The sequence below is a fragment of the Acomys russatus genome, chromosome 5, assembly GCF_903995435.1.
Source record: "Acomys russatus chromosome 5, mAcoRus1.1, whole genome shotgun sequence".
In the NCBI taxonomy this organism is placed as follows: Eukaryota; Metazoa; Chordata; class Mammalia; order Rodentia; family Muridae; genus Acomys; species Acomys russatus.
This window is the reverse complement of record NC_067141.1, coordinates 23,728,757-23,755,755: the sequence shown is the minus strand read 5'-3', so window position 1 is coordinate 23,755,755 and position 26,999 is coordinate 23,728,757. Positions and strand designations below refer to the sequence as shown.

The 26,999-nt window shown below is 47.6% G+C and overlaps 1 protein-coding gene and 1 non-coding gene across 3 annotated transcripts in view; both read left to right on the top strand.

Moving 5' to 3' along the window:
* The window catches only part of Nap1l4 (nucleosome assembly protein 1 like 4), a 30,645-nt gene extending 12,622 nt beyond the window's left edge, over positions 1-18,023 (top strand). The window contains exons 8-14 of one of the 2 annotated variants that reach the window (XM_051145723.1): positions 2,060-2,199; positions 4,580-4,725; positions 6,847-6,869; positions 7,454-7,573; positions 10,173-10,202; positions 11,417-11,473; positions 16,996-18,023. In XM_051145723.1, coding sequence (XP_051001680.1) covers positions 2,060-2,199; positions 4,580-4,725; positions 6,847-6,869; positions 7,454-7,573; positions 10,173-10,202; positions 11,417-11,473; positions 16,996-17,034 — 555 coding nt within the window. In that variant the 3' untranslated portion in view covers positions 17,035-18,023. Of the gene's footprint in view, positions 1-2,059; positions 2,200-4,579; positions 4,726-6,846; positions 6,870-7,453; positions 7,574-10,172; positions 10,203-11,416; positions 11,474-12,964; positions 13,001-16,995 lie in introns of those variants that run through there. The other variant, XM_051145724.1, reaches the window with a different exon arrangement.
* LOC127190204 (small nucleolar RNA SNORA54) lies at positions 29-155 on the top strand. The gene has a single exon (XR_007830712.1). It is a non-coding gene; the product is annotated as a small nucleolar RNA SNORA54 (small nucleolar RNA).
* Positions 18,024-26,999: the final 8,976 nt, after the last annotated feature.

The following is a 26,999-nucleotide window of genomic DNA, read 5'->3' as shown; positions in this document are numbered from 1 at the left end:
TGCTTGCTGCGCCTTACCCTCTACTCAGGAGCACTGTTCGTAACCTGTCAGCTTTGCTGTGGCTTGCGGGTTCCATTCCAGTGCTACAGGATTTCCAGTGACACATGACTGACTGGCTGGCTGGTGGCTTTCAGTTTCAGGTCTTGGAGACACATACTCTATGAGGGGACAGACAAGGGATCTTGAGAGGGGAACCCATCTCTCCTTGCTTTTTTTTTTTTTTTTTGGTTTTTTGAGACAAGATTTCTCTGTGATAGCTCTGGCTGTCCTAGACTCACTTTGTAGACCAGACTGGCCTCAAACTCAGTGATCCACCTGCCTCTGCCTCCCAAGTGCTGGGATTAAAGGCGTGCGCCACCACGCCCGGCCTCCTCCTTGCTTCTTAAAAGTGAACATTTGGCTGTCGCTCTGAAGATGGGGCTGTGGATACTGGGAGCTCAGCGTGCTTACTGCCTCTCTTGGTCAGGGGCTGTCCTCTTACATGGCCACAGAAATTCCTTCCTACCCAAAGCTTTGCATACGCTTCCTGATCTCTACCTTTCCTTAGCAGACAGCTTTGAGATTGTCATGGTTTTTTACTTTCAGTTCATCCAGATTTGGTTGTTGTATTTTTGCCTTCATATGAATTATTTTTATTATTGTGAGATACAGTCTCACTGTGTAGCCTGGGCTAACCAGAATATAGACTAAGCTGTCTTCAAATTTGTGGCCCACTCTTGGGTTTGCTGCCCATGTTCTAGGATTATAGGCATATGCTACCTTTCAGGCAGGCCTGAAAATCGTGGCACTCTTCTGCCTCAGCCTTCCAGGTGCTGAGAATATAAAAGCATGAGCTCACTTCACAGTGGATCAGTTTGTTTGTTTGTTTGTTTGTTTGTTTCCCCTTTCTTATTAAAAGCATGTTTGGTTTCTGAGGCCTGTTTTCTTCCATTCTCAGCCAATCTTGTCTTCCTCTGCATGTTAGTTGGAGCCTCACTTCCTGCGGAGGCAAGAGGGTTGTTGTGAGCATAAGATCAGCTAGGCTAGAGTGAACTGTTTCCAAAACAACAAACAACAACAAAAAAAAAAAACAGGGCTGGAGAGATGCCTCAGAGGTTAAGAGCACCATCTGCTTTTCCAAAGGTCCTGAGTTCAAGTCCCAGCAACCACATGGTGGCTCATAATCCTCTATAATGTGATTCTGGTGTGCAGGCACAGATGAGGCATGATACTGTATAAATAAATAAATTAATAAACAAATCCTTTTTTTGTTTTTTGTTTTTGTTTTTCTGGTATGTTTGGCTTTTGGAGTACATTTGCCTCAGAAAGAGCACATCTTGCTTGTTTTGTTCTTTCTTCCTTCCTTTTCTTTGCTTTTGTTTTTTGTTTTTTGAGAAAGGGTTTCTCTGTGTAGCATGTAGCCCAGGCTGTTCTGGCTAGCCTAGTCTTGAACTAAGATCTGCTGTTTCTGCCTCCCAAATACTAGGATTAAGGGAATGCATCACTATTCCATTTTGCTTGCTTATTTTTTGATTGCATATTTGTGAATTAATTGTTTGGTTGTTTTCTTTTGTTTTTGCTTTTCTTTTTCCCCTTGCAGCCATCTGGACTTGACGTACCTATTTTTCTGCAAGAATTGTTTTCCTGTGTGCTCTCTTTTTTGTTTGTTTTGTTTTTTGTTTTTCAAGACAGGGTTTCTATGTGTAGCCTTGGCTATCCTGGATTCCATTTGTAGACTAAGCTGGCCTCAAACTCGCAGCGATCTGCTTGCCTCTGCCTCCTGAGTGCTGGGATTAAAGGCATGCGCCACCACTGCCCAGCCCTATGTGCTCTCTTAAGTACTAAGCAGCTTTAAGGGAGCAGTTGATTCTGTCATCTCTATCTACCACCTCTGGAGGATCCTATTTTCACTTCAAGACATAGAATCTGATTCAGATTTCATACAGAGAGGGACTAGAATAGGGTGGGGCTGCCAGTGTTGATTTTAGTTGGAATTATGCCCATGAGAGATGTTGTGAGATGTTTCCTTAAGCTCTTTTTGTAGATGTTAGGTAGTTCTTATTCTGTATCTTTGCTTCAGTCTTTTGTGCTAGAGTTTCACTTTGAACCCAACGACTTCTTCACCAATCCTGTCCTAACGAAAACATACAAGATGAAGTCAGAGCCAGACAAGGCCGACCCGTTTTCATTTGAAGGTCCTGAAATTGTGGACTGTGATGGGTAAGAACATGTCTTTCTGAAACAAAAGCAATAATGGTTTTGGATTTTAAAATGAACAGAGTCAGGTGTAGGGGTGCATGAGTTCAAGGCCAGGCCAGGCTGTGCAGCAAGATGTATGTACAACAAAGAAAAAGAAAGTGAAAATGAGGTTTTAAAAAAGCCTTAGGGGGGGCTGGAGAGATGGCTCAGTGGTTAAGAGCACTGCCTGTTCTTCGAAAGGACCCGGGTTCAACTCCCAGCACCCACATGGCAATTCACAATTGTCTGTAACTCCAAGATCTGACACCCTCACACCAATGCACATAAATTAAAATTAAAAAAAAAAAAAAAGCCTTAGGGGCTAGAGAGATGGCTGTGTAATCATGAAGATCTGAGTTCAGACCCTAGCATTAATAGGACAAGTTACACATGTCTGTAATTACAGCTTTGAGGGTGCAGGGGACAGAAAGATTGCTGGGACTTGTGGACTTCCAGCCTAGTTAAGACATTGCAAGCCGGGCATGGTGGCGCACACCTTTAATCCCAGCACTCGGGAGGCAGAGGCAGGTGGAACTCTGAGTTCGAGGCCAGTCTGGTCTACAAAGTGAGTCCTGGACAGCCTAGGCTACACAGAGAGACTCTGTCTTAAAAAACAAACAAACAAAAAAGACATTACAAGCCTTGGGGGTCAGGAAAACCCTGCTTCACAAGAATACTGTATTTTTCGGACTACAAGATGCACCCAGTTTTTAGAGCAGTAAAACAAAAACAGTAAAAACAGCAATCGGACTATAACATGTACCCTAATTCCCCCCCCCCCCCACACACACACTTTTGGGGAGAAAAAGTGCATGTTATGGCCTGAAAAATACAGTAGATGGAAGTGATAGGGGAAGATACCTGATATCCTTTTCTGCCTGGCATCTGATCTGGGCATGTATATAGAGACACACACATATGTGCTTATATACAGAAATTCATTCATTCATTCTCATTCACTTGTGTTCTCGTCCCCCCCCCCCCCCCCCCCCCCCATGGTTTCTCTGTGTAGCCCTGTTTTCTCTTTTTTGCGGTAGTGGAGATTGAACCTAGGACCTTGACACACAAGAGCAAGTCCCCCTCCCCTTTTTTATTTTATTTTATTTTATTTTATTGAGACAGGGTTTCTCTGTGTAGCCTTGGCTGTCCTGGACTTACTTTGTAGACCAGGCTGGCCTCAAACTCGCAGTGATCCACCTGCCTCTGCCTCCCAAGTGGTGGGATTAAAGGCGTGCGCCACTGTGCCCGGCCTCAGCCTCGTTTTTTAAAGACTTATTTTTATTTTTACTTTTACTTAATGTTATGGTTGCTGTGTCTGCATGTGTATTGGTACCACATACATGTAGCACCCATAGAGTTCGGAGCGTCTGATGGAGTTAAAGATGGTTGTGAGCCATCTTTGATGTGGGTGCTGGGAAGTAAATACTGGTCTTTTGAACCATTTCTTCAGCTCACCCTGAAGTATTTTTTGGTTGGTTTTGGAGAGGGTCTCATTATATAATTCTGGCTTGCCTAAAACTTTCTTGTTCTGCAGACTAGGCTGAACTTAGAGATCCACCTGCCTCTGCATCCCAAGTGCTGGGGTTAAAGGCTGTGCTACCATCGTGCCCAGCTAAGCCCCAAACTCTTAAGAGCAAAAGTATTTGTTGAATAGTGAAGTTCAGTGTAGGTCACAGCCCATTGGCAGCTTTAGAACTTGACATTTGCCACCTGATGCATGTCAGTGTTAGTCTCTAGACCACTCAGTAGAGATACAGCTTAGAGTTGTCTCCTGTGGGTATGTCTCACTGACTGTTGAAGTAAAATACTTAACACTACTAGCTCAGTGTTGTTAATATCAGTAAGTGATTTGGGGCTTCACTAAAATCCTACTTTATTCAAAGGCTTGGAGTATGAAGGGTGAGGATCAGTCTGTCATGTGGGAGAAGGCTAAGCAGACATCATTGAGCTGCTGCCAGAGGTGAGGCAGTGGCCCTGCTGTCCTGTTCACTTAGTCCATTTCTGAGTTGGGGTACATGAGTGATAACTTGAGGTGTGCTCAGAGGCAATATGAGGTGAGTTCTTGAGCATTATATGTACTTGACAGGGTCTCACAGAAGACATTTCAGAATCCTTATGGGCTGTTGTGGGAGAATGCTGTTGTCGTTTCTGAGCTGTAAGACTTTTGAGCATTGGTTACCCAAGGATGATGAGACCAGGCTAGTCTTGTAAGCTGCCATACAGGTTGGCTTTGGGGTTGTTTTTTTTTTTTGGTTTGCAGATTAGTGGTGTCAGAAGTTCCATAGGGCTTCCTTCCTGGGATTAGTAGAGGGATTTCTTTTGGGGCAAGTGTCCGTCTATAACAGCTGCCTTGTCCCTGCAGGTGTACAATAGACTGGAAGAAAGGAAAAAATGTCACAGTCAAAACCATCAAGAAAAAGCAGAAGCACAAGGGCCGGGGCACCGTGCGAACCATCACCAAGCAAGTGCCCAATGAGTCTTTCTTCAACTTCTTCAGTCCCCTGAAAGGTGGGCAGAAGCAGCTCTGTGTGTTGTTGGAAGTTGCCCCATCCCCTCATTTTTGCTTAGCTTTCAGAAGTTATGTGTACAGTTCGGGAGATGCTGATCATTTTTCTGGGCATATGGAGGGGACGGGTAGCAGAGGCTCTCTAGTACCCTTCCTGGCTGAAGCTAGTCACACTTGAAAAGCTTCTGCGTCACTTGTTCAACTTCTTTTTCTCATAAAATCAGTTTTTCTTAGTTTTGCACAATTTGTTGGAGCATAGTTTATTTGGAAAGTCTATGCGATAAACACAAGTAGGAAGATACATAATTTTTTAAAGGCCAGGAGCAAAACCATAATATTGAAGCTTTTTGTTAGTTTTCTGTGAGCTATACAATGAAAATGAGACCTGGATCCCAGTAGTAATGACTACAGTCTATTTGGAGAGTCCTATCTTGGTGATGCCACCATAATTCTGTAGTCAGGAGAAGTTGTTTGGCCAGACCCATTCTCAGTATTACAACATAAGTATGAGAGGACAGCATTTTCTTGTCCTTTTCCATGAAGGGACCTTCATTGGGCATAAATGTCCATCTCTGCAGCCAAGGTTACCCAATGTTTGGGGAGCCTTAGGTAAGTCTGTTTCTGGATCTGGGCACTTTGCTTTGCTTTGTCTTAGCTTGCTGCTGTTGTCCACCACGCTGTCCGACACTTGGAGTTATTATTGTAATGGCTTTTTTCTCTGATTTAACTTTGAACCCAGAAAATAAGAAATATGTTAGTTTGTAAATAAGAACACCACTAAGCTTAGTGCTCAAGTTTCCTGTGAGGAAATTATCCTTTTGAGCACACACTGACATGGTGGACCAGACTGGCTATGTGGAGCGCAGGTGGCGGGTCCTTGCCTTCAAGAGTCAGCTTTTAATCCCAGCATTTGGGAGGCAGAGACAGAGGGATCTCTGAATTCAAGGCAAGCGAAGGCAAGGCAAGCACTTGATGTCTACATAGTGAGTTCCAGAACAGCCAGGGCTACATAGTTGATACCCGGTCTTGGAAAAAAAATGAGAAAAGTCAGCTTCTTTGGGAAGGCTTGTAAATTAAAACTGTTCCTTTTGTTTGTTTTTTGTTTTTTCAAGACAGGGTTTTTTTCTGGGTAGCCCTCGCTGTTCTGGAATTTATTTTGTAGACCGGGCTGGCCTGTATTTGCCTCCTGAGTGCTGGGATTAAAGGAGTGCACCACCATGTCTGGCTCCCTAAAACTATTCTTAAAGCAACAGAGTGAAAGTGGAATTAATAGATAAGCAGACTTGACATTCAGTTTCCAGCCCACACTTTACTGGGAAATGAATATAAACTGTAAAGAATGCTTTCAGGAAGTTGAAGAGGAGAAAATAAGGAAGTAGCTATACTTTTAGCTAGGAAGCCCATAGCAGTATCAAGTGATGATGAGTTCTGTGAACAGAAAAGAATGGCGGCACGGGGTGTGTTATAGATTTGGGGGTGAAGGAGACACTACGTAACATAGCTCCCACTGACCTTCAACCTACAGAATTTGTCTAGAAGGCATGTGCTGGGGTACATGCTAGTGAGGAGATAGGGGTCCAACCCTCAGACCCTGTACCTTGCCTACATGATCTCTTGGGTGGTGCTTATACAAGTAGAGAGGATTAGATTAACCCCAGCACTTTGCTAGTTAAGGCCCAAATCATCTCTCGGGTAATGGTTGCTTGGCTTCATGGAGTGTGGTGGTAAGAAGCCCATATCTCCTATTTGGCCTGGTGAGTGTCAGCACCACTCTGATTGCCCTGAAGTTGCTCCCCCTCTGCAAGGTCATCAGGAGACTGCACACTCTTCTTTTGCCTCTATTGCAGAAAAGCATGCACCATTCATTCAGCATTGTGCAGTATGCAGGGTCATTCTCTACATGGTGCCGAGTCACCTACCTTCTGCTCATTCTTCAAACTCTCAGCCTTTTTAGCCCACAGCCTTATCTAGCTAAAGTAATGGTAATAGATAGAGCTTATGAAAATGTTCATATGGTGCCTCCTTGGGGGTCTGACAGAGCTGTCTGCCAGCTGAGTTCCTTGAGTATGAATGTTAAAAAGTGTTGGTTGTCATTGTAAGTGTGTTGTCTTTTCTTCTTCTAGCCTCTGGAGATGGAGAATCTCTGGTAAGATGTATTGTCAAAAGCCCTCAAGTTATTTTCTGAATAGGCACCCCTCTGATCCATTTCTGCTCCTTTAGTTTCTTTGGGGGGGCGGTATGGTTGGGGGCTTGTTTGTTTTGTTTTGGTTTTGGTTTTTTGAGCCAGGGTTTCTCTGTGTAACCGTGGCTGTCCTGGACTTGCTTTGTAGATCAGGCTGTCCCGAACTCACAACAATACGCCTGCCTCTACCTCTCAAGTGCTGGGATTAAAGGCGTGTACCACCACACCCAGCTCCTTTAGTTTATATAGTTAAGTGAAGTCATTAGACCTTGGTTCTGGGGAGAAATGTTTGGGTTGTTTTGTTTTGTGCCTGCACTTTAGTCCTTGATAGAGACCAAAATGTCCCTGCTCTGAAACGTAGGACACGTGGCAGAGCTATAGCCTATCTGCTTTGTTGCTTTATTTTCATGTTATTTCCTAGTGTAGTTTGAACATTAGCTTTCCCAGCAGTGCAAATGATTCAGAAGCAAGGGTTGCAAGGGGGAGGGGGGATGCTGAGCAAGTCTTTATCCCACTGAAATGAGCTAACTATCGGTTTTCCCTCTCAGGATGAAGATTCCGAGTTCACCTTAGCCTCTGACTTTGAAATTGGGCACTTTTTCCGTGAGCGCATCGTGCCACGGGCTGTCCTTTACTTTACTGGAGAGGCCATAGAGGATGATGACAATGTATGTGGGGCAGGGGGGTGGTCACCTGGGTGCTTAACTCTTGTGGGTGCTCAGAGACTCTGAACTGTGGCCTGGAAAGCCCAGGGCTTGTGTATTGCTTCCTTATCCAGATCCAGAGCTACAGCCGTGTTGTGTTTATAACAATAGACTAAGGGTAGGAGAATTCTAGAAGCAGTATTAAGAGAAGGTCCATGAGGCTATCAGTCCTGTCACCCGAGAAGCCAGGATGGTGACTCATTTAACTTTGTGTTAAGTCCCAGAGGGACAAACTGTTCTGTGGAAAGCCTGAGAACTTGAGCAAACTCCAGTATGAGGAAGCCCTTATGGAAGTTGGGCCACAGCAGACAAGTTATTGGCAGTAGATTCATACTGGCCAGTCTTAGAATAGTACCCTGCCCTGTGAAATATGCTCCAGGTATTACTTAATAAGCCATACTAATATGACCTGGCACAGGTCCTCATGGTGGCTAAGGCTTGGGTTGCCCCAAGTTATCACAGTCCTTAGAGGTCAGTTGTTACCTTTGTTTGAAGAGCTCTTGAGTCTGTTGGAGCAAAGGTGGAGAGTAGAGGATCAGACAGGTCCAGTGGCCCACCTCTCACACCTCTCTTGGTGGATGTTAGCATCAAGGCCTTGCTTGGGCAGAGATGGCTGTGGATAGTGCTTAGCATAGGTGGTTTTCTACAGTGCAGAGGCATGGGTTTTAGGACAGCCTAGTTACACAGCAATTCTCGGGCACCATTCTCAAGATGGTGGCAGTAGGGCTAACCATGTGCAACTGACGTGTAGCTGCTGTGACCATGGAACTGATGTTGAAGTTAACTAAAATGTTGAAAAGCTTGCCCCCAGTTCAGTGGTCTTCATACTTGACACATGGTGTTTAAAGATGGCAGGTAAGGGTCTGGATGGTCCTTTCTGCCCCCATTACTAAGGAGCTAGCTGCAGCAGCCTCACCAGGCACTTAGATGAAGTGTGAGAAACATTTTACTACTGGACACCTGAAGAATAGAGGGTTGTTGGAGAGGGAAGCAGCTGGCCCTTCTTGCTGTGTACTCTACACGTGGGAGGTCCACTTGGGGCAGACACCTTGGCCCCACTAGAGGATTTTTCCTAAGGATAGGCTCCTGAGGAAAGAAACGTTGTGCTTGAATCTTAACTTTGACACTGGGCTAGTACAGGTGTAACTTCCCTCTTGGATCCATACAGTCCATCTGTCATTCTGGCACCCAGGAGCTTGAGATAGAACTGAGTGTTTTAAGGCTAGTTATAGCTCTATGGGGAAGCCCTTGTGTTTTTGTTGTTGTTGTTTTTAAGATTTATTTATTTATTTACACAGTATTCTGCCCGCATATACACCTGCATGCCAGAGGAGGGCACCAAATATCTTGATAGATGGTTGTGAGCCAACATGTGCTTGCTGGGAATTGAACTCAGGACTTTTGGAAGAACAGACAGTGCTCTCAACCTCTGAGCCTAAAAACAAAAAGACCTGCCTTTTAGAAACCTGCTTGGATGTGATGGGGGAAAGGCACTGCTCTGTGGCTGGGTCCCACCTCACTGTTTGTGGTTCCAAGAGGCCAGTAGGTTCTGGCTTTTCCAAGTTGCGGTTTCATATTGTCTCAAGGAATATGTGAGTGGTCTCAAGGTTATAAGTGGCAAATCAGCTGCTTTCTCATGTGCCCATTCAGTAACCACTAGTACTAGAGTGACCAGCCTTTAGGAACTGGCTCTTGTTTGGGACTTGAATTTGCCTGACCAACACATGTACTTGGCAGAGAAATTGACACAAGGCCCTGGTTGTGTTTGGGCAGTAGTTTTGACTAAACACCAAGATTTTATAAATGTTTCTAAAATAAATATTTTAAAATGAGACCTAATAAAGGCTCCAATCTTGTGTTCGTGTTGTCTGTCATCCCCCATGGGAAAATTCCTGTATGCAGTTAAACTGATTAACTTTGTTTAGCCTTAGTCTTACTTGGGTATTTGTTGCTGTGATGAAACACCATCACCAAAAACAATTTGGGGAGGAAAGAGTTTGTTTGCTTATACAGCTTGTAGTCGGTCATCCAGGGAACTAAGGTTAGGAACCTAGAGGCAGGAACTGATACAGAGACCTTACTGACTTGCTCAGCCTTGTGCTTATAGCACACAGTCACCAGCACAGGAGTGGCACATGACAGTAAGCTGGGCCTTCCCACTTCAGTCATTGATAAAGAAAAATGTACCACTGGCTTGCCTATAGGCATATCTCATGGAGGCATTTTCTCAATTAAGAGTCCTTCCCAAATGACTCCAGTTGCCCCTTTTGTAATCTGAAAATAGGGAACTAATCCCAGCATGTCCAACAGGCAAGTCTTTGTCACCCTTTGCCATCCTTAACTCTTGTTTTGAGCAGCTTTCAGTTCTGTGAAACCCGTCATAAGCACAGTGCTACTCTGTGGGCCTGCAACAACAGCATGTGCCTCACGGACACCTGGATGGAACCAGCACTGCTTCTATAGCAGCAGCACCAAGCTTCACTAAGCAGGGTGCTTATCAGCTTGGTATTGGGGCTACACCATGGTTCTGGAAATTTAAATTGTTTTTCTGTTCCCTTTGCAGTTTGAAGAAGGCGAGGAGGGCGAAGAAGAGGTAAGAAAGAAGTCATGCATTGTTGTCACCCCAACTGTGTGGCTTTGACTTCTCTACTTGAAGTTAGGAAGTTAAAAGACCTTGCTCTGGTTTCAGTTGCCGTTTTGAACCATTTTGTTTTGGTGCCCATAGATTTTGACCCTGTAATTGTTTATAAAAATGTATCTCAGTAACCACTTAATAAGGAATGCCTAATTTTTTTTGAAGTGTTTGACAGTTGTCTGTGAAAACAAAGAGATACAGAGAGTAATTATTAGTGACTGGTCTTAATACAGGGCTCTGCTATGATTTGCTTATGAAAGGCAGACACGGGCGGGCGTGGTGGCGCACGCCTTTAATCCCAGCACTCGAGAGGCAGAGGCAGGTGGATCGCTGCCAGTTCGAGGCCAGCCTGGTCTACAAAGTGAGTCCAGGAGAGCCAAGGCTACACAGAGAATCCCTGTCTCGAAAAACAAAAAAACAAAAACAAAACAAAAAGCAACAACAAAAAAGAAAGAAAGGCAGACACCATAGGAAGCTGAGCTTCTGGATCAGTCTGTTTTGTTTCCCCACCCCCTGAGATGGGGTTTTTCTTATAGTCCTGACTGTCCTGGACTCATTTTGGCTGGTCTCAGAACTCACAGAGATCCACCTGCCTCTGCCTCCCAAGTGCTGGGATCAAAGGCGTGCGTCACCACACCCAGCACTTTGCTTCATTTTTGTTTTGTTTTGTTTTGTTTTTTCAAGAGACAGAGTTTCTCTTGGAGTTTGTCTTGGAACTCACTCTGTAGTCCAGGCTGGCTTCGAACTCAGAGAGATCTGCCTCTGCCTCCTAAGTGCTGGGATTAAAGGTGTACGCCACCACCGCCTGTCTTTTCTTCATTTTTAAATAAATACTTTTTTAAGATTTAAAGGTTTTGTTTTTGTTTTAATTCATGCACATTTGTGCATGTATGTATGCTTGTGTGCTGGTTCCTCTGCCGTATCAGGTCTGAAGCAGGTGTTTGCGGTAGCTATAAGCTACATGTCATAGGTGCTAGGAACTAAATTCAGTCCTCTGCAAGGGCTGTGTGCTCCTAAGCACTGAGAGTGTCTCTAGTCCTGGTTTTGTTTATAAGAATTAGCTTGTGTTAGTTGTACAGAGTAAGCTGTGTGTCACTTTCTATGTGTTTAGGTGTTGCCCTTTGGTCACATCCCTAGTCATCACGCTTTACTTTTGTCTCCTTTTAATACAGGAATTGGAAGGTGATGAGGAGGGAGAAGATGAAGATGATGCTGATATTGTCCCCAAGGTTAGTTATTTGGGGGTTCCTGAGCCTACCAATACTGTACAATGGGGCTTTTGAAGCTGTTCCCCACTTCGAGGCAGTGATGCTTAGAATACACATGTCAGAAAAATCCACAGTTCATGTGCCCAGAACATTAGGTGTAAGATTCAACTAGGTGCTGCTCAGCTCTCTGTAGACTTGAGCATGTGTGGCTTCCAGCTCTTCCTTAAAGGAATGCTATAACAAGAAGCACCCTTGTGCATCTACAGAGCATCTGATGTGGATTGTGAGCTGTAATAAAGAACATAAGGTTGTGGTTAGAATTTCATATTCATACTAGCCGAGAACCAGAAGTGTCCTAGGTATTGTATGTGCATGCACATAGGATGGTGATAGGACAGGACCTACTCTGCCAATTTTACCTGTAAGTTCAGGGGTTGTTTTTTTTTTTTTCCTGGCCTCAGGAGTTAAGTTAGGGTGCTATGACACCTGGTGACAGGGTGCCCTGAGGTACTCTAGCATAGCCGTGCTCTGTGTTTGATGGTGTGTAGGGTCTATTGGAGTGGATCCCTGCCTGGTGTCCCTGTACTGTGTCTCTGACTGGCTAATGTCTGCCTGTTGTCCTTGTTTTCCCTGTGTGGAGCGTGTGCTAAAAGCTGCCGTTGCAGTGACGTGGTGCTGTGGCTACTGTGGTGCTTGGAATGCATGCACACACTGGGAAGTTCCTGGAAGGAAAAATGGGAGATGGGCTGCTGTCACAGTCACAAATGCCACTGTCCTCTAAGGGTCACTCTTGGGTCACGGAGACTGTACTAAGTGGTGAGCCTTGGGGTTTTGGCTGTTTGTGCCCTCTGGGCACTGGATGGACACATGGTCAGAGTGCAGTTGGCAGGGACCAGGGCAGCTTGTCTTGTGCACATTCCAACTTGGTGCAACTTGGCCTCTGTGCTGTGCTTGTCTCACTTAGCCTCCATTGGATCCTTCTACTACCATTTCTTTTTCCTATTGTTTTCCCTTTGTCACCCTGCAGAGCCTTCTGTCTCCTCTCATGTCCCTGTTTTTTGAAGAGTTTCTCATCTATGTTATCATGTGATTAGTAAAAATCCCTGCAGACACCTCATTTTTTGCATTGTCTAGGGGTGGAGAGATGCTACAGAAGTAGTGTAGGCAAAGGGGCACAGTGGAAGAGGCACTGTTGCAGGCAGTCTAACGGGCGGTCCTGCTGTCCTTGGGTCAAGATGTGATGGTTCTGTGGCTTTATGTGCACTCTGCAAAGTGAAGAGTAACTGGAATCTGCACACAACAGTGCACAGAGTGTTGTCTGGGAGTTGTTTGCCATAAGTGGGAATGAGGTTCTGACCTTGGGAAGGCGTGCAGCTCTGCTGTGCTAAAGCGACTTCTACTCTTACCGGAAGCCTTTGGTATCAGGAGAATGTGGCTGTTGCCTCCTGTATAATTTTGTGCATTTCATTTTCTTTCATGCTGACAGTTCCTTTCAATTTTTTCCCCATTTAGGTGTAATTTTTGTGTTAATCATTCATGCGTTTCTAGGTAAGGTGGAATCTGTTCATACCTAACTTCAAATACTGTCTGTACTTGATTCGTTGCATTGCTTTGACTTCTGGGGCACAGAGGGTGCAGTTCATCACATTGTATAGGAGCTAAGGCTGCCTCGGGCCTTGTGAGCAGCACTTGTATAGGGCTCCACAGCTAATGGCATTTGTAAAACCAGAAGAACAGCGAGGCTTAGCTCCTGCTTTCAGGGCTTGGTGGTTTTTGCTAACTGGGCAATGAGCTGTATTTTGGGAGCATTGTCACTGGTGACAGAACAAGAGACTTTGGGAGTCAATAGCTGACAGAATGACCACAGGAGCTATCCTGGACACATAGCCATGTTGGCTACACTGCAATAAGCTCATATATTGTGTGACTGTAGTTACTGGATTTGTCTAGGTGTCTGCTGAAGGTTTATATACACTGTACCAGGCATTGTGCAGACCAGTGAGTGAACCGAAAAGATGAGGTCAGGTGGGCTGACCCCAAGGTTGGTTTGGAAGATAACAGAGCTAGTTGAGGACATATTGGGGCACCTCATTTCCCTGTAGGCAACTAGTAACAAGGGGAGGCCTTTCCTGTGGGGTGCTCACAGCTTTTGTACATACCTAATGCCATAGGAGAAGAAAGGCAAGACAGAGTGGGAGACACCACAAGGAACTCACAGTCCCCTCCCAAGGATAGGCTCCTGCCTTTTTTATATGAAGAAAACAGTTTAGAAGGAATTGCCCAGAATGATAGCACAGTCCTACAGAACCTTGGCCTATTGTCTTTTCGTGGGCTCACTCTGGGGCCTTCTTCACTCTAGCATTATGTACAGTTGACTGTCAATGTTAAAGGATCCCTCTTATCAAGGCCATAATAGCAGCAAACTGAGGAGTTATGTTCACCTGCAATGAGCTTTGGCGTGAGCCTTGCTCTCTAGTGCAGCTGATAGAGTGGAGTGTAAGTGGCCTCAGCTCCACCTTTCTCATGTCTGCTGTGCTCTTGACAACCCCACCTTATGTAGTTCTGTGGTGGGCAAGGTATTGGCTCACTTGTGGGTTTTAAGTGCGAGCACTGAGTGGCCAAATTGTCACTGAGAGATGTGATGTGGCAGATGCTACAGTTCAATTGCAGCTTAGTTTCTGACTGTGTCACAGAACAAAGCCAGAAGTATCCCATTTGGAAAATCCCCTTTAAGAACTTGTTACCCCAGCAGGAGCTAGGATAGAAATGGGATCCGGAGCTTGATATCCCTGGGTAAACTGCTGCCTCATTCCTCTGCCTTGCTGATGGCCTCTTCTGCCATCTTAGTAGATTGTGTTCCTCGGCAGCTTCATCACCTAAATTTCTGTGGTCTCTGTTTTGGATTTTACATCCTTGGTTTTGGTTTTATTGAAGTCAGAAATGTTACATTCTTGTGGTCAAAATGCCACTTTATTTAGTAGCAGGAAAAATTGCAGGATGCCTGTGTTCTGAGGCAGTGGTGGGGAGGTGCCTACATCTTGCCCACCTGCAGTGCCTTTATTTCCCTCTGTGCTGGTAGACCCCAGTTTCACCCCAACCCCTAGAGCTCACACTCTTTCCCCTGTGTGCATCGCTTGCCTTCCTCTTTTCCTGTCCCTGCTGTACTCGCTTGGGACACCCCACTTCCTTGTTGTTCTCTAGGTCAGTAGGTTAGTGACCTTAGCCTCTGTGTTGACCACCTTGACAGCTCTTGCTTGATTGGCATCTGTATTGGGCTTCTCTAGAGAAACAGCTGATAGACTGAATCTCTCCATTATAAGTGGAATCTACTAATGGCTCACAGTCTGTGATTCAACTGCACTAACAATGGCTGCCTCCCAATGCAGAGTTCATACATCGGATCCTTGTTCAGACACAAGGCTGCATGCCTCAGGTGGTCTTGTGTATATGTCAGAATCTCAAAGAAATAGACTCTAATGCTAGTGAAGGAATGGGCTCGCTGCAGAGTGAGGGCAAGCAGGCAAAGAGCAAAAGCTTCCTTCTTCCACATCCTTTGCATAAGCTTCTAGAAATGGTCAGACTGACAACTGAGAATAGCATAGCATCTCTGGCCTTTGTTGACTTATAAGGCCCCTGAGACTCAGGTAGAGATGAGAGCCCCAACCTGGAGGGGGCTCAGTATATCCCTGTTTTCTTCTCATTACGATTAGAATTTGGGGGCTAGAGAGATGGTTTAGTGGTTAAGGCACTGGCTGCTTTTGCAGAGGACCGGGGTTCAGTTCCCAACACACTCACAGTAGCTCACAATCATCTGTAACTCCAGTTATAGGGGATCTAATGCCAACCCTCACACAGGCCCACACATACATTAATTTTTTTTTATTGAAAAAATGTAGAGGTCACACCAAGTCGAGGTTCCCCCTTTTGTGTGTTTTTGCCCTTGAAGTGTGACGTCTCAAGTTTCAAGGTGCTTCTGGTGTTATCCCACATGTTCCTACAATGCAGGCTTTTCTTAGACTCCCATAGCCAGTCAGTCAGAATTGCTTTTTGTTTTTTGTTTTTCTTGAGGGGGGGCATTGTTTTGTTGCGTTCATTATTTTTAAGACAGGGTTTCTCTGTGTAGCCTTGGCTGGTCTGGTCTCACTTTGTAGGCCAGGCTGGCCTTGAACTCAGATTTTGCCTGCCTCTGCCTTCTGAAGTGCTGGGATTACAGGCATGGCATGCACCACCACGCCCAGCACTTTTTAATAAATTTGTTTTATTGGGACTGGAGAGATAGGCTCATCTTAAGAGCATAGGCTGCTTTTCCAAAGTTTTGGTTCTCAGCATCCCCATGGCAGCTCACAACTGTCTGTAACTCTAGTTCCAAGCAATCTGATCACCACCTCTTCTGACTTTTGTTGACACTAGGAACATACATGGTGTGCAGGCAAAGCCAAAACACGTGTGCACATAATAAGAGTACACCTTTAATTCTAGCACTTGAGAGGCAAAGGCAGTCAGATCTGAGTTCAAGGCCACCATGGTCTACATAGTTCCAGAATAGCCAGGATTCCATAGTAAGACCCTGTCTCAAAACAAAAAAGTGGCCATGCCCTCTACCCCCCACCCCAGGTACTTGAGAGACTGTGAGTTCAAGGTCAGGTAAGGCTACCTACATAGTAAGTCCTTGTGTAAAAATAATTGATTTTTGATGTGATGTTGAGGATCAAGCCCTGGACTCTGGGCATGCCAGGCAAGTGCTCCATTGCCTGGCTGGGTCACTAGCCCTTGTTACTTGGAAACATGGTGAGGTGAGCCTTGAACGTGCATTTCTTTGCCTCAGCTTGGAATTACTTGTTATACCACTAGGCTCCACAGTCAGAGATTTTTAGTTGTAGCTCCCAGGGACTCTGGGCAGCAGATGAGATGAGTCTTAGCTCTGAAATGATACTGAGTTTCTTGTCTGTCCTCAGGCTTTCATTGGCCTCCATACAAAGCTCTGAGGTCCTGAATGTGTTTTAAAGGCACCAGGTTTGTGTGTTAGGTTAGATTGAAGTCACCTTGGTCCTCAGACAGGTGTGATCTAAACTTCTGCTTGTTAACTGATGGATGTGGCTCTTTATAGAGGATGGCCTCTGGCCATTTGCTCCTGCACCATGAGCCACTGGAGTTGGATCTGAGTATTAGTTGGGAAAACCAGCTTTTCCTGCATAAATACCCAGGAAAGAGCTGCCCTGAGAGAGAGAGGAGGTTGTTGGCAGAGGCAGGTGTGATCTGTACCAGCAGCAAGGCCTTTTATGTGTCTAGTTCTTTTCTGTGGCCCTAGGAGATCTCTGCCTAGCACATTCTCAGTTAGACTTTACATTAGAACAGGAAAGCAAGCTCCTGGGACTCTTCTCTGGGGAGCTGGCTTGTTTCCATGCCAGCTCTTACAGATTGTTTACAGGAGCCATCTTTTGGTAAGAAGGGACAAACTCATTGAATCATGGTTCTTGTGGGGTGGGGCAGCTTGATGAGTGGCACTGGTTTTATTTTCTTCAAATCATGTATTCTCCTTGCAGAAAGAGCCCAGCCAACCAGCGGAGTGCAAGCAGCAGTGAGAAACAGCGACCCTGTGGGGCTGCCTTGTGGACGGCTGTCAGGACCCCAGGCTGCAGGCAGGGGCCTCAGTCCCTGCCAAAGCAGAATTTTGTTGACAGTGCTGTGACATCTAACCATTTCCAAGTGCATGATTCCTCTCCCCCTTCCCTTCTTACTTTGCTTAACTTGTACAGTGGAGACTGGGCTGCAGTTGAGAATAGGAGATTTAGTTGTAGCACCTGCAGCCTTAGTCCCTGAAGACCATGTGGCCTGGGCTGGGCTGGGATTGTGCCTGGGCTTGGCAGAGCCTGGTGATTCTGTGCACGAAGCCCTCCCCTACTGAAGAGGTCCCATGGTTTCCAGCTACTGAACTATGTGGGAAGCTGCTGCAGCAACTGCTGTGCCCTAGTCATCTCCCAAGCACTGTAGAGGAGGCTGTGCTCGCCTTTAGAGCATTTTTTTTTTCTTGCGTTTTGGTTTTAGGGGTGGGTGGGTTGTGGCGCACACCTCTGAGGCCAGAGCTGTCGGGTTCACCCTTGTACTTATTTATTCACTCGTGCTTGGGGGGCTTTGAACTTCACTGTCCTCCTCCCACTTAGGAGACCACATTGCTGACTTGATTCGGAGGATGTGACATCAAGTGGAGTGAGGCCTGTGGAGGAAGCCCTGTTGCTTCCTGCCACCAGCTGTTCTGTGCCATGCAGACCATATGTTATTGCCACTGCTGGAGGGTGCCTGGTTGTAGCCAGGGTGCAAAAGTCCTCCCTCACTAGGAATCTCTGGCCTGTAGAGCACAGCTTCAGCTTGCACTGTGCATACCAGGCCCACACCTGGGTTTGCTGACCAGTTGGTGTGTGGGGTATCCGAGTGTGTGGTTGGGGTCTCTGGCAGCCAGGGCAGCCGTGTCCACGGTGACCAGCCATGTAGAGTGTGCTCAGCCTTACCCGATAACACATTTGTAATGGAATATGGTGTTTTCAATTTGTACAGAATAGTTAGAATATTCTATTAAAGTTGTGAAACACAAAGTGAGCACTATGTTTTTGACAGCCCACCTGCCCTTCCTGACTGCCCACAGTTGTCCATACTCTGTTGGACTGAACTCCTGAATGGCTGGATCAAAGACTTCAGTCTGCAGACTTCACATATAGATGATGAGGCTGTGAAAGCTCATTCTTAGAAAGGGAGCTGTTTGCCCAGGCTGGACCAAGCATGGTGGTACACAACTTTATTCCCAGTACTTAATAGGAGGCAGAGGCAGAGGGAATCTCTCTGAGTTCAAGGCCAGCCTGGTCTACAAAACGAGTCCAAGACAGCCAAGGCTACACAGAAATCCTGTGTGTGTTTGGGGTCGGGGGTGGGACCTGTTTGACTGTGGGGCCCTGGGAACATTTTGCTACTGTGGAAAGGTCTTAGGAAAGCCCCCCCCCCCCCATGGGGCCCTTGAGAGATGGCTTAGCAATTAGGAGCACTGGCTCCTCTTCCAAAGAAAGTTCAATCACAGAACCCACATCATGGCTAAAAACCATTGTAACTTCTAGGGAACCCAACGCCTCTGGGCACTGTATGCATATAGTGCACAGATCTACATGGAGGCAGGCACACTCACACAGTAAGAAATGAAGAAAACACCTCTGGCTCTGGGGCTGTGCCTTATGGATGTTGATCCAGGAGAGATGTGTATTTCACAAGGAATTAATGAGTTTGGTTGGGGAAGGGTGGCTGTGAACTTTTAGACCTGGCTTGTCTCCAACATCAACACCCTTCCTGCCTTAGCCTCCCGCTTGCTGGAAGGTCAGCCTAGTGGCTTGTTCTGGCTGACCGTAGTGAGGGAAGAGCTCCTCCATGGAATGCCTCCCTCACAGGCTCAAAGTTAGCTACAGAAGTGGCTTGCTCTTGCCCACAAGTCCATTGTCCTTGGCCTGCCTTCACGGCTGCCCTGTCCCATGCCACTTGAGAGCCACAGGACAAGGTGGTAGGGAAAATCAGGCTTGGAGGTGGGCATACATTAGGTTTTTTGACAAAGGTGTACCCGTTCTTCATCCTGTGGTGTCCCCCAGGGAATCCTGACTCCTGTGGTTACAGCCCTGCGCTGCACCTTACTCCCAGCCTAGCGAGCGTGACGGGGGCCAACTGAGCAATGGCCACTTACAGATTCTCTCCTTCTGAGCCAATTAAGTTAATTTATAAACATGCATTTCACAAATTATTAAAAGATAAGGTAACTTCACAAAATGATGTCCTTGTGTAATTTTCAAGTGCATCATTAGCCTGACAACCCAGCTGGCATCACAGCTGCACACAAGGCTTTCTGAGCTGGCCTTGCCTCTGGCTCCTAATTTACCACCCATGGGCAACAGGCCTCAGCAAAGGTGAGTCAGCAAGGGCCACCAGCAGTGTGTGCAGTGATTCACACCAGTGTCTGCACCTAAATGAGTGAGGTGAGGGTCCTTGGCCGACACCTAGCAGGTCAAAAGTGCAATAGTGCCCAGTGGCAGATTTTCCAGAGATGAGCCATGACAGTGCCACCCTTGGGTTAGAGAACACAGGAAGAGAACAGCTTTTTGTAGGGGTGGAGGGAGTGACCATGGAGCTGGGTTGCCTGTGCTCAGAGGTTCCGTGTTGGGCTTGCCCTTTAGGGTCACGGGATGTACAAGGTGGCCCCTCGATAGTATGGATCCCAAATCCCTGACTAGCCACTGTTGGGTGCTCAGAGACCCCAAGGAACTTTTCATCACTAACCCACCCAGTAGATTGGGGGCAGCAGACAGATTTGCTCATAGGCTTTGAGCCCCCATGCTCCAGGCACCTGAGTGTCATTGAAGTATTCCAGTGATAGCTAAGCATTCTCAAATACCTTCTAGATAACTCCTGCACAGCCTCAAATTTACCCAGGCTACTCGGGTCAGGGCCAGAGCCAGAACCCTGACAGTGGCAGTGGCTTCATCTGTGGTGGAGCCTATGCCATGGAAGGGTGAGATGGCATTCAACCACAGGTGGCCACTGAGATCCCAGGCTACGGGATGCTGTGTTGCCTAGTTGGTTTCCCTCATCTACTGAAATGTCTAACCCCAGTTCCTCCCTGCGTGGAGTTAGATGTTGTTATGCTGCCATGGTCTGCACTTGCCTCTTGATGAGGGTTAAGTGGGAATACTATGGAGGAGCTCTGGCTTCCCCAGATGGGTCTACCTGCGATACCTGCCCCCAAATTGGCTATTCAGTCCTGGCTCAGTGCTATCTCCATATCGAGCCTGCTGGAGACCTTGTCCTGCAGGGAGCCCAGTTAGTGGGGCTGCCATCAGAACAGTGTCCAGCAGTGCCCCAGGCTGCCAATCGGCTACCTACACAACTTGAATGAGGCTCTTGGTCCAGGCTTGCTCAAAGCCAGTGGTGACTTTCCAGGCCTTACCCTGCAGAACCCACACAGTCTTCTACCCCCAGACTGGCCTGGCCCTACCCACTAGCTGACACTGGCCTGACAGCGTTCCTGAGCCCTAGGGCTCACATGGCCTGCTTTCCTGTGTATGTGGAATCACTTTTTCAAACATGGACCTTGAAGTCCTGACAGGAAGTCACTGCCCAGGGTACACAGGCCACCAACCTAGAGATAGTTCTTGGTCTCCAGGGCCTGAAGAATGAGGCCTGGGAACACCTGCCAAGTCCACCTCACTTTTATGTGCCTGGGTGGAGCTTCTATGCCATACAGGTGCCTGGCCATGCTGACTCATCTCACACTTGGAGGAGGCAGGATGTGGTTCCCCGGGGCAGATCACACTCTCCCTGTGGGCCCCTCAAGAACTCCAGTGTCAGCTAACTCAGTCCCCAGGACTCCATCCAGTGTCTTAAGTCCTGCCCCTGCCCACAACAACCCTCCCAGTCTAACACTGGGTGACACAGTCAGCTTCCGCCCTCAGCAGGGTGCCACCAGGAAACCTGAGGACACCTTTGGGTCTCAACCTGCTCAAGTTCTGACTGAATTGGCATTCCCCCACCCCCCTCCGCCTCAGACCATGAATAAGGATTCATCTGGGGATCAGAGAGCAGGTAGCTCCTGTGCCTGTTAACATGCTGAGACTCAAACTCTACCCCACTGGCCAGCCATTCCCAAGCTCTGCTGTGATGTCGGGGAGGGGTGCAAACCCTTGCCAGAGGTGGGGGTGGGGTGGGGGTGTCACTCACCTCTGAGAGTGGAGCTAGGGGCAACGAGGAGCTTGAACTCAATGGCCAGGCCCATTCTGTATAGAGTGGGACAAAGGACAGGTGCTCTCAAATTGGCCCCTAGGTATGTAGAGGTGGGCAAGAGGGTCTTTGCATATGTAATCAGGTAAGGGGGGGGGGATGACCCTGGGCCAGCAGGTGGGCTCTCAGCCTGCCTTTTGCTGAAACCTAGTGGCCTGCTGTGCTCACTGCCCCTCCAGCTGTGGCCCCTCCCCTTCCCGCCCCTGCCTGGCACACCTCAGAACAGAGACAGCCAAGAGCTGGATGCCAGGGCCATCTAACACCTTGACATCCCAGTGCTTCGCTGCCAACACACAGGTTATGTGCATGTGCCTCAGGCCTGGCCCTGGCCCTGGCAGCACTTCTATCAGACTCCTCAACAATATCTGAAGAACACCAGGAAGCCTCTGGCCATGTCCTAGAGCGCCAGTGCCCATTCATGTTACTTACGTCTACAACTCCCCAGGCCTGAAGAGAGTGGCCCTGGAAAACACTGCTAGCTGCTGCATTTGCATGTCCCTGAGGGTGGTCACTCAGATTGCCCTTAGACCTGCTGGTCACATGACTCCCCAGTGTGGGAGCTTGAAACACAGTTCTACAAATGTGCTTTGCTCCCTGGAGACCAGAGAGTTTTTCCTTCTGTTCCCAACCCTAGGGGCTCCCAGTATCCTTAGGTAGTGTCCTGTCACTGTTATCTGCCCTCAGTCTTCACTGCCCTCTTCCTTTCCATGTGTCTTAGAGGACACTAGGGATGGTATTTCTGGCCACCTGGAAAACACATCTTTTAGCCAATAAGGGCCACCACTCAGCCAGGGAACACCCCATATATATCAGGTGAGAGGGAACAGAAGTGCTCACAGAGATACCAGTTTGGGAACTCTCAAATAGTTAAGTGAGATGGTGTCTGCTGGCATAGGGCTGCCCCCTGGACCCCTCAGCTCTCCTGCTTCCATCGTAAGTTCTGTTTGCTCCTTTGGCTCTTGGACCTGAGCCCCCGAGAGGGCAGGTCTTGTGAGGGTCTGCCTCTCTCTTCTGTCAGGCAGGTGGGTCCCCTCAGCTCCCAGGGACCTGAATAACACTGGCTTCATCCTCCCAGCCCTGCAGGCTCCATGTCCACCTGTGAATAAGCCCTGAGAATAGCAAGTCTGCCCCACCCTGGCAGTGTGGTTCAGTGCAACAAGGAGCTAAGTCTTGCTCTTTTTATTTTATTTTATTTTTCGTTTTTCGAGACAGGGTTTCTCTGTGTAGCCTTGGCTGTCCTAGACTTGCTTTGTAGACCAGGCTGGCCTCGAATTCACAGAGATCTGCCTGCCTCTGCCTCCCGAGTGCTGGGATTAAAGACGTGCGCCACCACCGCCCGGCGCTAAGTCTTGCTCTTGCCGAGCCGGCCCATGCTTTCAGCTGAGGAGTGGCTCAGAGGAGATTCTGTAGAACCATCTGAGTGACTTGGCTGGTTCTGATAGACCTTTCCACGGGCTACTTTGCAGGACTGATGACCTCTGAACATGGCCTTGAGAAACTTAATCAAAACAAGGTTGTTACAGTAGGTGGCAGCGCTGCCCCAGGTTGTTAACACCTAGGAGCCAGTACCTGCAGCTTCAGACTGCAGAAAATGGGAGCCAGGGACAGAGAGGGCAGCTCTGGGAGGCTGAGGCCAGGATGACAGCAAAGACCTGAAACCAACTGGGGCAGGTAGATCTGCCTCTGCCTCAGGCCTCTCGCTTTGCTTAGGCTGTAAGCTGGGGTAAGAGGGATTTAGGGCTGACCTAACTCATAGGTCTTAGACTAGGGGTATACAGGCCCAAGACAGGTGGTATCAGAGGCTGACTCAGGCTCCAGCTGTGCACTCCAGCACCTGCACTTGATGAGAGGCAAGCCTCAGACACCTTTGAAGGCAGGAGAGCAAGAGAGACATCCCCAGGCCTCTGTGAGTTCACAGTCCGCAGGAAGAGGATGGCATTCAGTCTTCGACACCCTGACATGCTCATGGCACATGGTGACATTCAGTCCCTGACATCTCGGCATATCCGTGATGCACCGCTTCCTCATGGCCAGGCTCGTTGGGCAAATGCCTATCAGGCTGGCCTCATCACCATGAGGAGGTGACCTCATTTAGAGAGTTTCAGAGAGGTGCCTCATTCCTCCAAGCTGAGCCAGAGCCTCACCCAGGTCAGCTCCAGGGCCAAGGGACCAGACAGCCTGACAGGGCAGATCGTTGGACAAAGCAGCAGGTGTCCAGACTGGAAGTTTTAGGACACATGACCCACTGTAGCCTGCCTGGGTGAGTAGACCCTTTGGCTCAGGCTGTGTTAATCCAAATACTGCCCCAATAAATACTTGTAACCTTGGCCAGAAGGGACACTGACTGATGTGAGAGCTTTACCTAACCTAGCCCCCTCCCCACACCAAGTTAAAGGGCTGTTTCCTGATTCCAGGTGCTGAGTGCAATAGAGCACGGCTTTTTTTTTTTAAGTCACTTACCTATTTGTTTGTTTATTTAGTGTGTGTGTGTACATGTGGAAATCAGAGGACAATCTATAGAATCAGTTTTCTCCTTTTACCATGTGGGTCCTAGGGACCCACAGGTTTTTGTCAGGTTTGATGGCAAATGCTTTAACTTGTTTAGCCATCTCACCAACACCCCTTGCCCCCTTTTAAAAACGATTATTTTTGCTAGGCATAGTGGCATGGCATACACTCGGCAGAATCTCAGCACTCGGAGGCAGAGACAGGCAGGAATCTGTGAATTCAAGGCCAGCTGCTCTAGTAGCCAGATCAATGCTAGCCAGGGCTGCACAATGGGACCCTGGCTCAAAGCAAACAAATGGACTGGAGAGATGATTCTGTGGTTAAGAGCACTGGCTGCTCTTCTAGAGGACTTGGGTTCTATTCCCAGTATCCTCATGGCGGTTTACACAACTGTTTATAATTCTAATCCCAGGGGACCTGACATTCTCTTTTGGCTTCTATGGGTACTGCATGGGCGTGGCACACAGATATACATGTAGGCTAAGAGCCCATACATATAAAATAAAAAATAAAGGTAAAAAAAGAAAAAAATTAATGTATGTATATGTATATTCACGTGAATGGATGACACATGAATGCAGTACCTATGGTGGCCAGAAGAGGGCATCTGATCCCCACTGGCAGTTGTAAACAGCCTGCTATGGGGATGTACTCCAGGTTCTCTGGATAGCAGCCAGTGAGTGCTCTTAACTACTGTCTTATGAATTCTATGGACTGCTGTGTGACACTGGTTGAGTCACTTCACATCTCTAAGTGCCTCCTCAGCACCTTGCAGTGTAATCATAGTGGAAAAGAGAGGGCCACAGCTTGAGCATGGAGCAGGGCCACACTGGACTGACTCTCCTTGGGTGTTAGCTGACCTAGAGCCCAAGTGAGACATCCCTCTCCGGGGCACAGCCCAATCCACACCAAGGTTTATCCTTGCAAGAAATTGAGGTCTGGTCTTTGTACTAGGGTTGCTCCTGTCAGGAGCCTGAGTGACATAATTAAGTTGGTAAAGTGCTTGTGTGGCATGCATGACATATTGGGTTCAGTCACCAGTACTGCATAGGAACAGGAGTGGTAGGTAGCGTGCACCTGAAATCCTAGCACTTGACCACTAGAAGGAGAATGGAGGCTCAGCTGAAGGTTATGCTTCCTGAATTCCAGGCTAACCTGGGCTACATGAGACCTGTTTCAGAAAAGGGGTACAGGACCTGAATATATCTCAGTAGTAGGTAGAGCTCTTGCCTGGCGCACAAGGCCCAGAATTTCATGCCTAGAACAATTTAATTAATTAATTAACAAGTTAATTAATTAAATAAGAATGCTAAGGTTTTTAAAAATATTTATTTTGATTCTGTGCGTCTATGAATACTTGTGTATACATGCACATTTGTTCAGTGCCTGAGAAGGCCAGAAGAAGGCACTGTACCCACTAGAACTGGAGTTAGAGATGGGTGTGAGCTACCATGCAGATGCTGGGAACTGACCCTGGTTGCTCTGCAAAAGCCCTCTATTCACTTAACCCTGAGCCACAGCTTCAGTCCTTATGTTAAACCCTCACGCCCAACTTGGGAAGGGGGTCGCCGTGAGAGACCACACGAGGCACAACGCACTGATGCAAAAGCAAAGGTTTATTGCTGACGCGCCAGGGTCCCTCACACTCGAGAGACTAAGGACCCCCAGTGACTATTACAGGCTAGTTTTAAAGGCTAAAACCACAAAGCAGGTGGGGTTGCTTATCAAGTTAGAGCATATGGACATTAGGACATCTGGCGTCGGGAGACCTCTTGTGGGGACTTGGGTGTGGGTCCCTAGGGCAGTTACTGGAAACCGTATGGGACCTCTGATATTTGGGAGCTCGCATATAGCTATTCTGGAAACTAGGGTGTAACTCCCAAGGCTAGCAGTAACGAGAACTGGGAGAAGCCTCTGGGTAGGCAGGGCAAACAAGCGTCTTACATTTTATGATTTTATAAGTTCTCATTCCCTCCTCTTGTTGTATCTGGCCTCAATCTTGAGGCTCTTGTTTAAGGGCTTGGCACTGTTGGGTCAGGATTAAGGCCTGAGTGACATTAAGTCGATCTCTGATAAAAGCCATTAGGTGGTTTAAGAGGCAAGGGCTGAAGGTGAGTATGAGCAGGAGCAGGAGCAGGGGTCCAATGATAGACGATATCAGGGTGGAGTACCAAGGGGACTGACTGTACCATTTTTCAAACCATCCCTGGTGGGCCTCCTGTTCTCGTCGCCGCCTGTCAAGGCGCTCTCGGAGTTTGGTCATGGAATCTCTAACTACCCCAGAATGATCCACATAAAAACAACACAGTTCTTTTAAAGCTGCACATAAACCTCCTTCTTTGAGGAACACCAGTTCTAGCCCTCTTCTATTTTGTAGGACCACCTCGAATAGTGATGTAAGGGACTCTTCTAACTTAGTTATGGACCGCTCTATGGCACGGAGGTCCTCGTCTATAGCTGTTCTAAGCATGTCAAATTGTTGGGTCCCATGTATTAAGGCTGTCGTCCCCGTCCCCACCCCTGCTGCAACCCCTAAGCTTAACATGACAGCTAGAGTCAGAGTGACTGGCTCTCTCCGAAAGCGGGAGGGGCGTGTGTCCTCATAGTTGGCCTTGAAAGCCTGGGCAGTCTGATAGTAAATTCTGGGGACAAGCTGGACTAGCACACAATAGTGGGTTGCGGCAAATATGGCAGTGAAAACACAAGGGGTGAGTCCAGTGTTGCAGGCCCACCATAGGTTAGAGGGAGGAGTAAGGAAGTAGTTACTGGGGAGTGGTAGTTATGGCGAGGGTCTGGTTATAGAGGTGTTGGTGGCTAGGGGGCACAGTGCCTAAGCAGGTCCCCTGACCCGAAACTTTCGTCAAGGTGAGCTTTTTGTGCTGACCCCAGTTACAGGAGGAATGATTACGTGTGTTAGAGAAAGTGGCTGAGGTAGCGATTCCCTCATAATAAGGGGGGCTTGGGGTGATGCAAAGCCAACAGGACTGGGTTGCCTGGGGGTTGGTGGTGTTGAGGGCTTGGGAAGCCCCCTTAACCAGGTTAAAGAGTCGATCTCCAGTCTTGGGTAAGGGTGGCTCTGTGTTTGGGGTGGTGGGTGGAGGAGTTGGGGCAATAGTCGGGATTCTGGGGAGTGGGGGTTGTACCCCGGTGTCAGCAAGGGTTGGGGCCTATAGATATTTTTAGGGGTTTTTCTATTTTTAATCTAATGGAGAAAGTAAGTCCGGGTTCGGTGCCTTCT